The sequence below is a fragment of the Electrophorus electricus genome, chromosome 9 (genome assembly GCF_041902795.1).
Source record: "Electrophorus electricus isolate QZ-2024a chromosome 9, ASM4190279v1, whole genome shotgun sequence".
NCBI lineage: Eukaryota > Metazoa > Chordata > Actinopteri > Gymnotiformes > Gymnotidae > Electrophorus > Electrophorus electricus.
This window is the reverse complement of record NC_137505.1, coordinates 19227179-19240127: the sequence shown is the minus strand read 5'-3', so window position 1 is coordinate 19240127 and position 12949 is coordinate 19227179. Positions and strand designations below refer to the sequence as shown.

Sequence of the window (12949 nt, the reverse complement as noted above, 5' to 3'; positions counted from 1 at the left end):
TTTTAATCCAATTAGAGCTGTGTTGAAGTGTTTCCACACATGAAGGTCACATAAGTCCTAACTATTTGTTTGTTTTTTTCTGCATGTTACACATGTAGCATCAATATAGGTACTGCTTAATTTAGAGATCTCACAAATTAAGTTGCTGTTTGTTCGGCATTTTTTGTGAAGTGTATGGAACTTTTTTCCCTTTTGCTAGATTTCTGTTCGCTGTCATCTGATGCAGCTGTTAACATGTTCTTTGTAAACAATTTGCTGGAACATTGTGTCATCCATTGATTTTTATTTTGTTATGGCATTTCAAACATACCTAAATCAGATCACTTCCAACCAGAGAGAAGATAGATTACTTATTTCATCAAAGTTAACATTTCAGTGTTTCTAGAATATCAGTGTTTCTAGAAAACTGCGTTGAGGCATATACATTAATGATGCACTATGACAACAATCTCCTATGATAACAAACCATATCGCCTCCCTTTAAACAAATGCAGTGGCATTAGATGCCTACAATAAGTATTGTATTAGATGCCTACTATAAGTAGCCTACAATGAAGTTCATATTTGAATATGTTGTGTAAGCTATGCTTTTTAGTCATCAACTTCCTGTTTTTGTTTTCATTTACTACAGAGTAATGTGCCAAAATTAAGTAATTTCATATAAGTAACATAAATAACAAAAGTAGCCTAACATAAATATATCAAATATGATCTTGAATGATCAAGCATTAGAAACAGAATGTTAAAATATTCAAAATAACAAACTGATTACAGATGGAACTAATCATTAAATATGATCTTCAGTTTAGAATATTGCAAATGTCTAAACTAAGTAATTGATTAATTGATTGAGTAATTGATGGTTAAGGGTCTTGCTCAGGTGCCCAAAAGTGGAAACATGGCACTAGTGGGGCTTGAACCAGCAACCTTAACCACTGAGCTACCACTGCCCAAATCAAATTACTAATGTTAATACATTCTGATATACTTTAATGTGTGTAATACATGGGTCAATACAAGCCTCACAATACTCTTTACACTCCATTTAGTTTCACTCAAGTTCAATCCGAATTCAACATCATGAGTAGTTTCCTCACCATATCTTTTAGTTCGACCAATTACCAGGCTCCACTGGCAATAAAGTACAATAGGAAATAACCTTTGGAAACTAGAAAAAAAGATAAATATTAAATATTGCATATTAGTTAACATATTGCATATTAGTGAACACAATGCCAGGCAATATACTTAAATACACAGACTGTGCTTTAGGAGCTCTGTCCTGCTGCCAGAGGAGAAGAGATCAGATCTAAAACCTGAGCGAGAATCTCATCAATGACATCGCAATCGAAGTTCACTTGCTGAAGGTCCAGAGCAGGTACAAAATTGATCAGAAGATGTGTAACATTCTGCCTGAGTTCCCTTAACTTGAGGCTGGAGAGACAAAGTAAAAAGCAAAAAGAAATGGTCAGTCATTCAACATTGTACCTACATGAGTTCTTATCATGGACTTGAAATTTATTTGACTACTCAGACTGTATCTATGGTAGTGAGCTCAAGACTTACTTGCATGTCTGTGTGGTGTCTCCTTGTCCACTCTCAGTCTCTGGTCCTCCCTGTGGGTCACCCTGTGAGGCTCTTCCTGGGTTGGAAGGTCCTGCTGGAGCCATTCCGTTATCGTCTTGGTTGTGATGAGGGAAGTCTGTCTGAGACCCTCCATCTTCTACACTTAATCTCACTCTTTCTCTGTCTCTATTCATTTCTTCTAAATCTTTCTGCAGGCCTTCACAGCAAGTCAGCAAAAAGCTGTTCTCATCCTTTAGATTTTTCAACTATATGTGAGGGTATCATACAAGGAAACAAAAAGACAGAAGAACCAGGTAAGACTTCCAATACATGACAACAAGCTCTAATTTAAGACAATTCTTTTGTCCTTCTCACTGTCTTTAGCGACGAGCATGGCTGGTTAATGTGATATTAAGGCAATATCTTCCTGTTTGACATTAGCAACTCACCCTGTTCTCCAGCTCTTCTTTCTGCTTGGTTCTTTGGTCCAGTTCCCTCATCAGAAAGTCCACCTGACATGCCAGCTCATCATCCACATCTGGCACTGCTGTACCTCCATCACTTTGTGCTCCTTCTCCTGCACCACCCTCCTGACCCTCCCCCTTATTCACCACCCCTGCCTGGGCCTTCTCCCTTTTCAGCTTTTCAAGCTCATGTCGGAACTGCTCCATCTCTCCCTGTGCCTGCAGGTAGAGCGCCTTATACTCCTGCTCGCTCTCCTGCTTCTTCCCTGCCTTCTCCGTCTGTTCCTGGAGGCTGCTCTCGAGCTCCTCCACCCGGGAGGTCAGGAGGTGGACTTGTGCCTGGTACTCGTCTCGCTCCCGGGTGGTGGCCTCGAGGAGCTGTGACATCTGGTGACATCTTGGTTCGTCCTCTTGTAGCTCCAACTTCACTGTGCAGCTGTCCAGGGTCTGGTCAGTGACCTCACTGGTACTGTGACTCTCATTCACGTCTCCATTTTCTTTCCCCAAGCTTGTTACGCTCTTTATCTCCTGTTCTTGATTTGTACTCCTCTCCAGAGGAAGAAGACCTTGTTCTGTTTCTGATTGACAGGTACCCCTCTCCACCTCCTCCTTCCCTTCCGAATGCTCCACTTCCTGTTTCATGACTTGCATTGGCTCTGTCTGGGTTGTGGAACAGGCTTGTCCACCAGGAGGGGGCAGAGTAGCTGCTACAGTATTCTCCGTTGCCACTGAGGTATCCATGTCAATGTCATCATTACACCTTTCTGACTTCACAATGGAAAAGTCAAAGTTTGACAGACTGGGCTTAGGTGTGCTGTTACTCTCAATGACAAAAATATCATCATCATTATCAGTTGATGCTCCTTTCTGGGCATCTGTACCATCAGACATAAACACAGATGGTGAAGCACAGGCCTCTTGTGAGGCTGCGGATGGCGAAGGGCTGCCTGGGGTCGTGCCACTTAACAGCCTGGGTCTCTTTTCCACACTCGTCTTTGCGCTCAGGTCCAAGGATCTCTTCACTCTGAGGAGAGGGGAAATCCATCAGACATGTGAGACGTGTGGAAGCTCAGTGACTGAGCACAGTGCTGAGTGCCCCATTACAATGGAGCAATACAGAGCATGTGCATTACAGAAAGCGGGTTTTAGAGAAAGATACTGATGTACCTTGAAGGAGTAGTGGAAAGAGATGTCACACTGGAGATGACTGGCATGTTATCAGAAAATCTGGAGTCTGTGCAGTTTAAAAAAAAAAACATAGCAATCTGTGAACACTGGTAATGCAAATACAAATACAGACACACACTGACAGAACGGGACCTGACCTGCAGGTCTGAGATGGCTGGAGTTGGGTTTGGAGTTGGGTGTAGCTTGGGTGGGTGACCTAGGTGAAGTGGTCTGGTCAGTATAAAAAGAGACAAATAGAGAGATATATGTACATGAGAAAAAGATGTGACTGCTATGAATTTTGGCTGCAGTTCCCAAACTGTGGTGCCCACACCTCAAGAAGAATCTGTAAACACAGCTGTGTTTAATATACAGAGTTTTCATAGGTCCTTAACAAAATGTACCTACTGACTGTGATGCTCTATTATGTAGCTATTTTTACTAATAGCTATCCCAAATCTTTTTTTTCTCTCCACCAGTTGTACACCTTTATAACTGTGTTTACTATTCTGTATGCATATATCACAGTAACCCCAAATAAGGCAGGACTGCCTAATATTCATAACAACCCTTTAAGAAGAACTAGATATCTACACATTCTCACTTGGCCACACTTTCAAACAATACAAATGAATACACCCACCAGGGACTTGTGGTTACTTGTGCACATGGCTCAGTTGGATTTCAAACTTCCAGAACACCACAGAGCTTTTACTGGGTTGGCCCAGAAGAAGAATGAAAAATGTACTTTCCTAATTAACCACATAAAACTCCACCTACACAGAGGACATTACCTGCTGTCTACTTTGTGCCTGCTTCAATTTCTCACTTCTGTCACTGTGTCCAAAAAAAAACAACAAACAAACCCCCCCCCACACACTCACGTGAGCACATGCAAGCACACACTCTATATGTTATATAATATATTGTTGATTGGCTGGTTGACAGGTTGGATTAGTTGGATGACAGGTTTCTTTACTCACTGCTGTTTGTATGTTTTCTGGTACACTTCTTCATGATCAGAATCCTCAGGCTGCTCTGGAACTACACAGCTCCTACAGAGAGCAGGCATTCATGAAAGCACATACAGACACAGACAAACACACACACACACACAAACACACACACACACACACACACACACACACACACACACACCTGAACTGAGGGTCAGGGTTCAAGTGGCAGAACCATTTGTCAGGGAGTTTTTTAGCATCGATGCAATCTGGAATTTTCCGCCACTGCAGGCAGTTATCACACTGCACCCAGTTTTGGTCTGGCTGCTTCCTGGATGGGCACACAAGTACACATATCTCCTCAAAGAGCCAACAACAAAAGACAAAAGTGCACGCACACGTTTAGGCACATGCGAACACACACATACTATATAATACTGTATATTGCTGACTGTCTGCTATGACAGGTTTCTTTACTCACTGCTGTTTGTATGTTTTCTGGTACACTTCTTCATGATCAGAATCCTCAGGCTGCTCTGGAACTACACAGCTCCTACAGAGAGCAGCCATTCATGAAAGCACATACAGACACAGACACACAGACACTGACAAACACACACACACACACAAACACACACACATACACACCTGAACTGAGGGTCAGGGTTCAAGTGGCAGAACCATTTTTCAGGGAGTTTTTTAGTATCGATTCCATCTGGAAGTTTCCTCCACTGCAGGCAGTCATCACACTGCACCCAGTTTTGGTCTGGCCGCTTCCTGGATGGGCACACAAGCACACATATCTCCTCAAAGAGCCAGCAACAAAAGACAAAGGTGCACACATGCACGCAGGCATGCATAGGCACACAGAGAAAAGGCAAACTAACATTCCAGACCCGACTATGCAAAAATGCACAGACTTGACTTTATGAATTCATTATATTTATGAAGGCAATTATAAAGATTGTGTTTCCACAAGAACTCGATAAGTGAATAAATGCATCATATCCTTAATAGACATTTTTTATATGAACTGGGTGCATGAACAAGGTAGCAACAAGTAACAATAATTACTTTTCTCTTTTGGCCACACAAGGGCAAAATTGCACTGCAAATATATTCTGCCACTAGGAATGTCCTTTATTCAGCAGTCATTACATTACCGAATGGTGACACACAGGTTGTCTTGTTCTTTTCTGCTTTTTTGTGTTGCAAGGCACTATATGCAATAAAGGCTAAAATTGAGTGGTTAACACAGTTTAAGAAAACTAGTGTGCCTTGACTTTTTTTTAGCCTAACGCAAAATAAAAAAGCATGCACAAGCAAGTGAAGATATTTCTCCTGCTGCAGAATGAATTGCATGGTTGTGTTTAACTTACAGAATTTCCTCTACAGGTATAGGGATTTCTAATTGTTTCTGGAATCTATGATGGACGTCTTTCCAATAGTCTTCAAGTTTGATGTTTAGATTGTACATGGTTTCCCTGTACAGATAGAAAGCAACTTTCTTAAATGTGATGTTCATCAGCAAACCTGAAGTGAAAATCACATGCCCATGTAAGTTTCTCTAAGGCATACCTGTATTCCTCTGTGTAGTCAAAGTCTTGTTTGTTGTGAGTTGGCTTGAGAAAGTTGCACTCTATCACACCAATGACTCCCACTCCAGTGTTGTTTGCCTGGATACACCAAACACTACTGTTTCAGATTTCAGTATTAACATCATTTAAATGTACTTTTTCAGCATTTTGCAGATGGTCTCATCCCAAATGACTTAATGATCTGAAGATTGAAATCAACCATGCAGGTGTAATCAGGTGTTTGCCTGCCTAACTCAATAAGATTTGGCACTTCTGCTGTAGGGCTTTATGGGTGTTACATTTTTATTACATTCACAGAATGTGCAGTACAACACTCAGTTGCTAGTTTGTTATCAATTGTCTCTATAAGAGAGTGGAATCTCCTCCAGTGTAGTTACAGAACTGTACCTACTCTACCTCTCTGGCTTGTCTCTTCACTGAAAGAAGAGTTGATAGTAGTGTAAGACTTGCTCTGAGAGGCTCTGTATACATATGCGAAATCCTGCTCACTAAGTAAATATGTGCAGTTTAGTTGAACATAATTTAAGGAGTCGATTAAGTGCACATATAGTAGCACTTCTTCAAGATTCTCACCTTCAGCTGACACGCGACTCGCTCATAGGCTTTGATGAGGCGGTTTTTGTGATACATCATGATGCCATACTGCTCTTTGCTCTTGGTGTTGTAACCAAAAGTGATTGAAATGGGCTTTTTGTGATACAACAAGTTAAGGATCAAAACATTCAAAGTATATAAAAACATTCTGATAATGAGATAATCTCACTTGTTCATCAGCAGTTATTTACTGGATATTCATTAACTCTCTTTACTACCTGGTAGAAGGATACAATGTTTGGTATTTTTGGTCTGTACTTGTCCTTGAAGATGTATACAAGACTTTTGGAGATGAGCTCAGTTCTCACCTTCTGTCCTCGAATGATTATGTGCATTCTGGGTTTCAGGTAGAGAACACTGCAGTATGCCTAATTCAGGGAATTTTGCAAACACACAAAACCACACACACACTTACTGAGATCATATTGGATTAGGTAACTGAAATACCCCAACTGACACCTATACCAGTTAGCACAATGGCTGAAATCTCACCCGCAGTGAGTAGTCACTCTCAGGCCCTGACTGCATTACATGCTCTGGCTTTTTGTACTGCTTCTTGGTGCTTTCATATACATCAGCTGGGATTCGGATATCATAGCGATCAGATGAGAAGTCAAATTCCAACTGTTCCGATGAACTCCTGTAGTATTGTCAAGTTTCACACAATTTCAACATTCTCTTTTACACTCTGTGAGTGTTCTCATATCTCTGAACTTTAATAACCATCAAATCCACAAAATGCCCTTTCTACCTTTTTCCATCACCTATTCATCAATTCACTTCCTTTTATCTATCTATGTTTTTTCTTTCTGGTGTCTGTGAGTGATGAGCAGCTCACTTGCGGAGGTTCCAGATGATGATGCGGGTTCCTGTGGAGTTCGTTGAACTTGGGCTGTTGATGGCTTTAATCTCACACAGCAGCTGATCCACAGTCTGAAACAGCGAGTAGCGAAGGATATCCTGCAGGCTTGCCGCATGCTCCGGAACAGGGACGCATAATGAGCCAGGTCAAGGGCCAATAGGTCATTCGGAGGTGACAAAATTAATATGGGAATTAAAACTCTTAGAAAGTATTTGGGCTACAATGCCATTTATGCATGTCTGCAGTAAGTGGCTATATATTGTTTTGTTCAATCTTCAGGCTCACTCACCCAAGCAGTCCCTGTCTAGATAAGGATATTGGTCTTCCCAGTGCATCTGAACATGGTGATAGGCACTATGACGTGCTCTGCTTTTATCTGCTCCAGGTAGGTCTGCGACAGCAGTCCCACACACATACTGTCTTCATTCTTTGAGAATACGATGGCATCCTTCCCTAAGCGCATGGAGCCCGACTTAAAACCATTACCATAGATGCCTACAGGGACATGGCCATTCACCGTCTGCTTATCGCTGAACCCAAAACTGTGAGAAAAAGACAGAAGTAGAGCCTGAGTTGACAGTGTCACAGGATCATATTAGACAAAGAGAAAGTATTAGAGAGGGAAGGACTAGGATAGATGTTGAAAGCAGGTGTGTGAGAAATTTAGAATGAACATACAGTTTTTAAAATGTTCTTAATAAATGGCTGGTTAACAAGGCACTAAGACATTTAAATGACCATGTAATTTTATAAACCTGCCTTTCATAAAGTTTGGTCAATAAACTGGCGAAGCCTTTTGACGAGATTGCTGACAACACCCCTCCAGAATGAAGCTGGTGCAGCCTTCATCAATACATCACCTACCTGAGCATTTTGTACATCTTATCGTAGTCCATGCCTGCTCCATTATCCATGAAGGTAAGGCAGTCCTGGCCGTTGATCATGGTTTTATCAATCCAGAACTGCTTAGCAGTGACATCTGGGTCATAAGCATTGTCTGAGAACAGGAACAGCAAAGAGCTTTTCATATTATCCACTGTGACACAGGAAGACTATTTTTTAGAATCTCTGCTTAAAATAAACCAGATCACACCTAAATTACTATCCCTAGCTAAACATGGGTGTTGTGTAAAGCATAATAATGTGAGCCTTTGCTTTACTGCAGGCTTCAAGCAGAGAAAATGTCAGCATTTACGTTACATTTATATTTATAGCATTTAGCAGATGCTCTTGTCCAAAGTGAATTAAAATAGTGGTTAGCTGTCAGCACTGAAGACGTCCTGATTGTAGTACACTAGGCCTGAGTCTAAGGATACCATTAAGCTAGAAAGAGTCATGGGATGTCAGGTGCAACACTGGAAATGCCATAGCAAACCACACAGCCTGACATGATTAGCAGACACCAAAAGCAAACGTGGCTAGCAAAGGTTTAGGATGTGAAAGACCCACATTGCAAATGACTAGCACTAAGACCTTTAGTTTGATGAGACGATGTGACTATAGCTTATATAAGCATTAGAATATTTGAAAAGTAGCAACATCTAAGAAAGCTATTTACTATTCTATATTACTCAGTATGTAGGTCAGTATCAGTGTAGTTATGTAATATTGCGGTATTATATAAGTGATACAGCCATGTAATTAATGAACAATCAGAATTAGCAGCGACTCACCAATCAGCTCAGCAAAAGCACTGAAGGGCCAAGTATGACTGGTGGAGTTTGAATGCAGGTAGTTTGGATTACGCTTTGAGAGGAGAACATGAGAGGAGACCACATTATAAAAAATACTTTGATCTGTAGAGCTGCTTTAAGCAAAACCTGCTTTTTGCAGTGGTCACTCTGGTCTATGGGCTTAAGCCCCAAAAAAGGTCATGGACTGATTCTGAATTGTTTGCCAAGCTTGGCAATTAGATTGTAAATGTTTTGTCACCAGTTGAGGAGACATCATCAGTGTAATTGTATGTACTGAATTAAGTCATGGACTGAACTGCAGTGCAGCAAGGACAATAAAGATATGGAAACATTCAGTGAGGAATACAGTGTTTTAATTTTTATTTTATCCATTTTAACAATGCATGTAATCCATTCAGGTGAAGGGCCTTCTGCATATGTGTCAAAGCTGTCTAAATTACCACTCATGGCACACAGATACTCCCATCAAGACCACAGTGTAATGCTGAGGACACCCAATTCCTGTAACACAGCTACTTGATATTGAAAAATAACATCAGTTAGCTGCTAGCTAAGTCACGTAACAAATTAGGCTGGTTTACTCCTTATGTTTGGCACTGACATACTGATGACACAAAACTGAAAGTTAACAAGATTCGCACACAGCAAATCAACAACTGAAGAAATAACACAAGATCTACAAAGTAGCAAATTAGTAATGTAGATGTTGCAGTTTTACTAGGAAACAGCTCATCATTCCAGTGGACAAATCAGCGTAAACAGTATGATGGAAACGATGATGATCCCGTTATTTTAGCACAATCAAGAACGGTATCCAGAGTGATTAAGAAAACAAAGACAGAAAAACATATTCGACTTCCATTTTAATTCTCTTTAAAATCCATGTGATTTTTGTAATATAAATCCTTTGTTTTTGACTTATCGCCTAGAACTAGATGTGTTCCCAGTTGTCCAAAGATGTATATTTTGCTTCAAAATTGCATTTTTAATGAGTCATGTTTTCTGACCGAGACATTATCAATGGCGTGCCAGTTGAAAACTAGTTTGCCTACAAGCTATATGCACAAAATGACAGAGATGATCTTTCTGACACACTGAACCATGTTGGTTATGACAATGTCTCGGCCTGTTTTAAAACAAACAATCTTTTTGCCATTTGTATTATTATTTTTTCTTGTTTTTAACCATCTAGATAACACTCCACTGCAAAACCTCATGTCCCAGAATCACTAGTTTAAGTAGGCCCTATATTGTCAAAATTCATACTTTTATATGTGCTTTATTAATGTATTATATCGTGAACTCGGTATTTCTGCCTCTTTAGCATTAAACTAACTAGAAATTTATAAAAAATGCGGAATTTACCTTTAATAAGACAACTAATCAGCAGTGGGAAAATAGCACATTAACATACTTTGTTTTGCTTGAAATTCACACCGTGGCTTTTAATTCGATTTCTTATTTCCCTTTATCATTTGTACAAGCATTTACATGTTTCCCGTTCTGGCTTTTATTTTGAAAAGTAATTAGTATCAGTAATCAACGTTACTGATCTATAACGTTATAACCTAGAGTTCTTTAAGATTCACTAATTCATCAGAAAAAATACAACGAAAAATATGCAAATGTTAACTGTTGATTGACAAAGTACAAAGAGAAAAACATCATATTAAAACCTCGGTTTTAATTCCCTTCAAGGACACACGATTTTTACAACAGAGCTACTTAGCTAACTAACATAAAACAAAAATAAATAAAAATTACGTTAACCAAGGTGTGCTGGGGTACATCAACTAGCTACAAACTATGCTGGATGTGCGACACTGGCATGACTCTGCAAAGACAGGAGTGTTGTTCATGAAACGAAACCGAAAGTCACAAAGTTTCGCGTCCAGCAAGCCAACAATGGAAGGCATAAATATCGCAAAGTCTTCCAGAGTTAGCTGGCGTACTTATTTCACCTGCCTAACATCATTTAGCTCTCCACCTAGCCAACTAGTTTGACTGACCTAACTACGTTTTAACTACCGATAAACCATACAATTTAATCGATCGATCACAGTGGGGAAGTGGTGGTTAAGGAGCTCGACTAGTAAATCACAAGGTTGTCAGTTCAAGTTTCCGCTGGGCCCCTGATCAAGGCCCTTAACCCTCCGTTGAAGCTATGTGCATTCAGAATTCTAAGTCGCTTTTTAAAAATAAAAACGTAAATGTAAATAACATTAACCAGCTAACGCTACACTCGTGACAGGGTACGTAACAGTAAATAAGTCAGCCATCTGAACGACCATCTACGTACTTGTAATAATGTCGTAAAATTCACACATTATAATGCACATGGACTATTTCCATCAGGCGTCCCCAGTGTCTCTGTGCCTGCGCGTATCCAAAATAACTTCACCTACCGCACTAAGCGGGATTCCTCTTTCTGTCTGTGCCGCCATCTTCGGTGAAACCAGGCTGACAGGTGGATAATGTTAATGTGTAACGGGCTAACCTGATTTCCCTAGACATGTAAATAAATTAATAAATATACATCAGAAAATCAGAGTCATCTATGACATAATGAAAAAAAACAACTACTTAGGTGAAAAATATGTGCAATGAAATTTATAATTAAGTTTGGAAAAAAACGGGTATTCTGTATTGACCAATCTACACATGTACTGAAGCCATATAAGTTCGTGAATTTGCATCTTTTATACTCTGTTTTACGGTGATAACGAGTTAATTTTATTTGTCTTATCGAGAACTCTAATTATTTAATTATCACAACAGGTGGATAATGTTGGGTATAACGAGCTAGCAACTGATTTTGCCTGATTTCCAAAGGTTAGCCTTCAGTGTATTATGATATAGTTCTGGAGATTCGCTGATTTAAATAAATAAATAAATATGCATCAGCAAACGTGCGTTATCTGTGAGCATAATAAATAGTTGAATAAAATAAAACTTGAATAAATACTTTTTTTCCCATCAAACCGCATTCAGAATGGTGTGAGATGTATTCGGAACATATTCAAACACAGTTGAATTCAAAATTAAATTGAACACTGATGTTGTATGTGAAAAAACGGATATTCTGTATTAACTATTCTACACATATAGCGAAGCTATATGTAGCGAAGTTAATTTTAGGTTTTACCGACATCTCGAATTATCACGACAAAACAAACATTTTTTCGAGACAACGCAATAATTTTTATCGAGGTATCAAGAAAACGAAACGTTGTTGCTTAATTAATTTGATAAAAAATGAAACATAACCAGATGATTTTTTTTTAAAATTATCACTATATACAACATTCTGTGCAGCTGTAACGGTGAGCGGTAAGGAGGCGGACGCATGAGCGGAGAAGAGCGAGATTTATTAGGGGCAAAACCAGAGTCATTCCAGGGTCAATTTACCAGTATGGCAAGTCCGGGAATACATAATCACAAACAAACAAAAGCACACGAAGAAAAACAGGGGATGCAGGCTATTACAAAGAAGCTAGGATACATGAAAAACTAGACACAACAAACAAAGGTTAGGATACGACATACTTAGACTAAACTTAACATCCGGGATTACATACATCGACATTGAACAGCCAAGACACAGGCCACAAGACAGGGTTTAAATATATGAACTAATAAGCACTAAACAAGACACAGGCGCAAATCATGAAGACAGCGCAAACCAAAACAAGGACTGGAACGGAAATGGAGAAAGTGAAACAATAACGTGAGACAACCATGGAAACATGGACGCAAGGAGGGACCAGCCTTTACCGTAGCAATATCGGAGGAGCAGGAATACATGGACAAGCTCCTTTACTTCTCTCTTTAATCAAGACTTGGTGCAACCTTAAATAGCTTTGTGTCCAAAATAATCAGACGGAATCTTGGCACTGAGAATGTGCGCGTTGACAGATTACAGTGTTTTAACTATCGGTATACACCTAAAATGACAGAATGTTCGATTTCTCACTTATTGCCCAGTACTAGATGTGCTCCCAGTTGTCCAAAGACCTATATATTTGCAGGAAATTTTTTCTCATTCTCA

The 12949-nt window shown here is 39.7% G+C and overlaps 1 protein-coding gene across 2 annotated transcripts; it reads right to left on the bottom strand.

The window, feature by feature from the left end:
- Positions 1-269: 269 nt before the first annotated feature.
- On the bottom strand, positions 270-11386 carry LOC113592253 (uncharacterized). 2 transcript variants are annotated; one of them, XM_081720843.1, is made up of 20 exons: positions 11307-11386; positions 8881-8953; positions 8072-8204; positions 7526-7749; positions 7184-7340; positions 6838-6985; positions 6579-6713; positions 6325-6438; positions 5732-5829; positions 5533-5637; positions 4802-4930; positions 4635-4706; positions 4356-4484; positions 4181-4252; positions 3992-4034; positions 3356-3428; positions 3198-3264; positions 2016-3054; positions 1567-1832; positions 270-1434 (listed from the first exon to the last, which is right to left on the bottom strand). In XM_081720843.1, the coding sequence occupies exons 1-20, from the start codon at positions 11343-11345 to the stop codon at positions 1269-1271; spliced, it is 3282 nt and encodes a 1093-aa protein (XP_081576969.1). In that variant the 5' UTR covers positions 11346-11386; the 3' UTR covers positions 270-1268. The 2 variants fall into 2 exon arrangements, with proteins under 2 accessions (XP_081576969.1, XP_081576971.1); XM_081720845.1 differs by lacking the exon at positions 8881-8953 and having other exon boundaries at positions 11307-11360.
- Positions 11387-12949: the final 1563 nt, after the last annotated feature.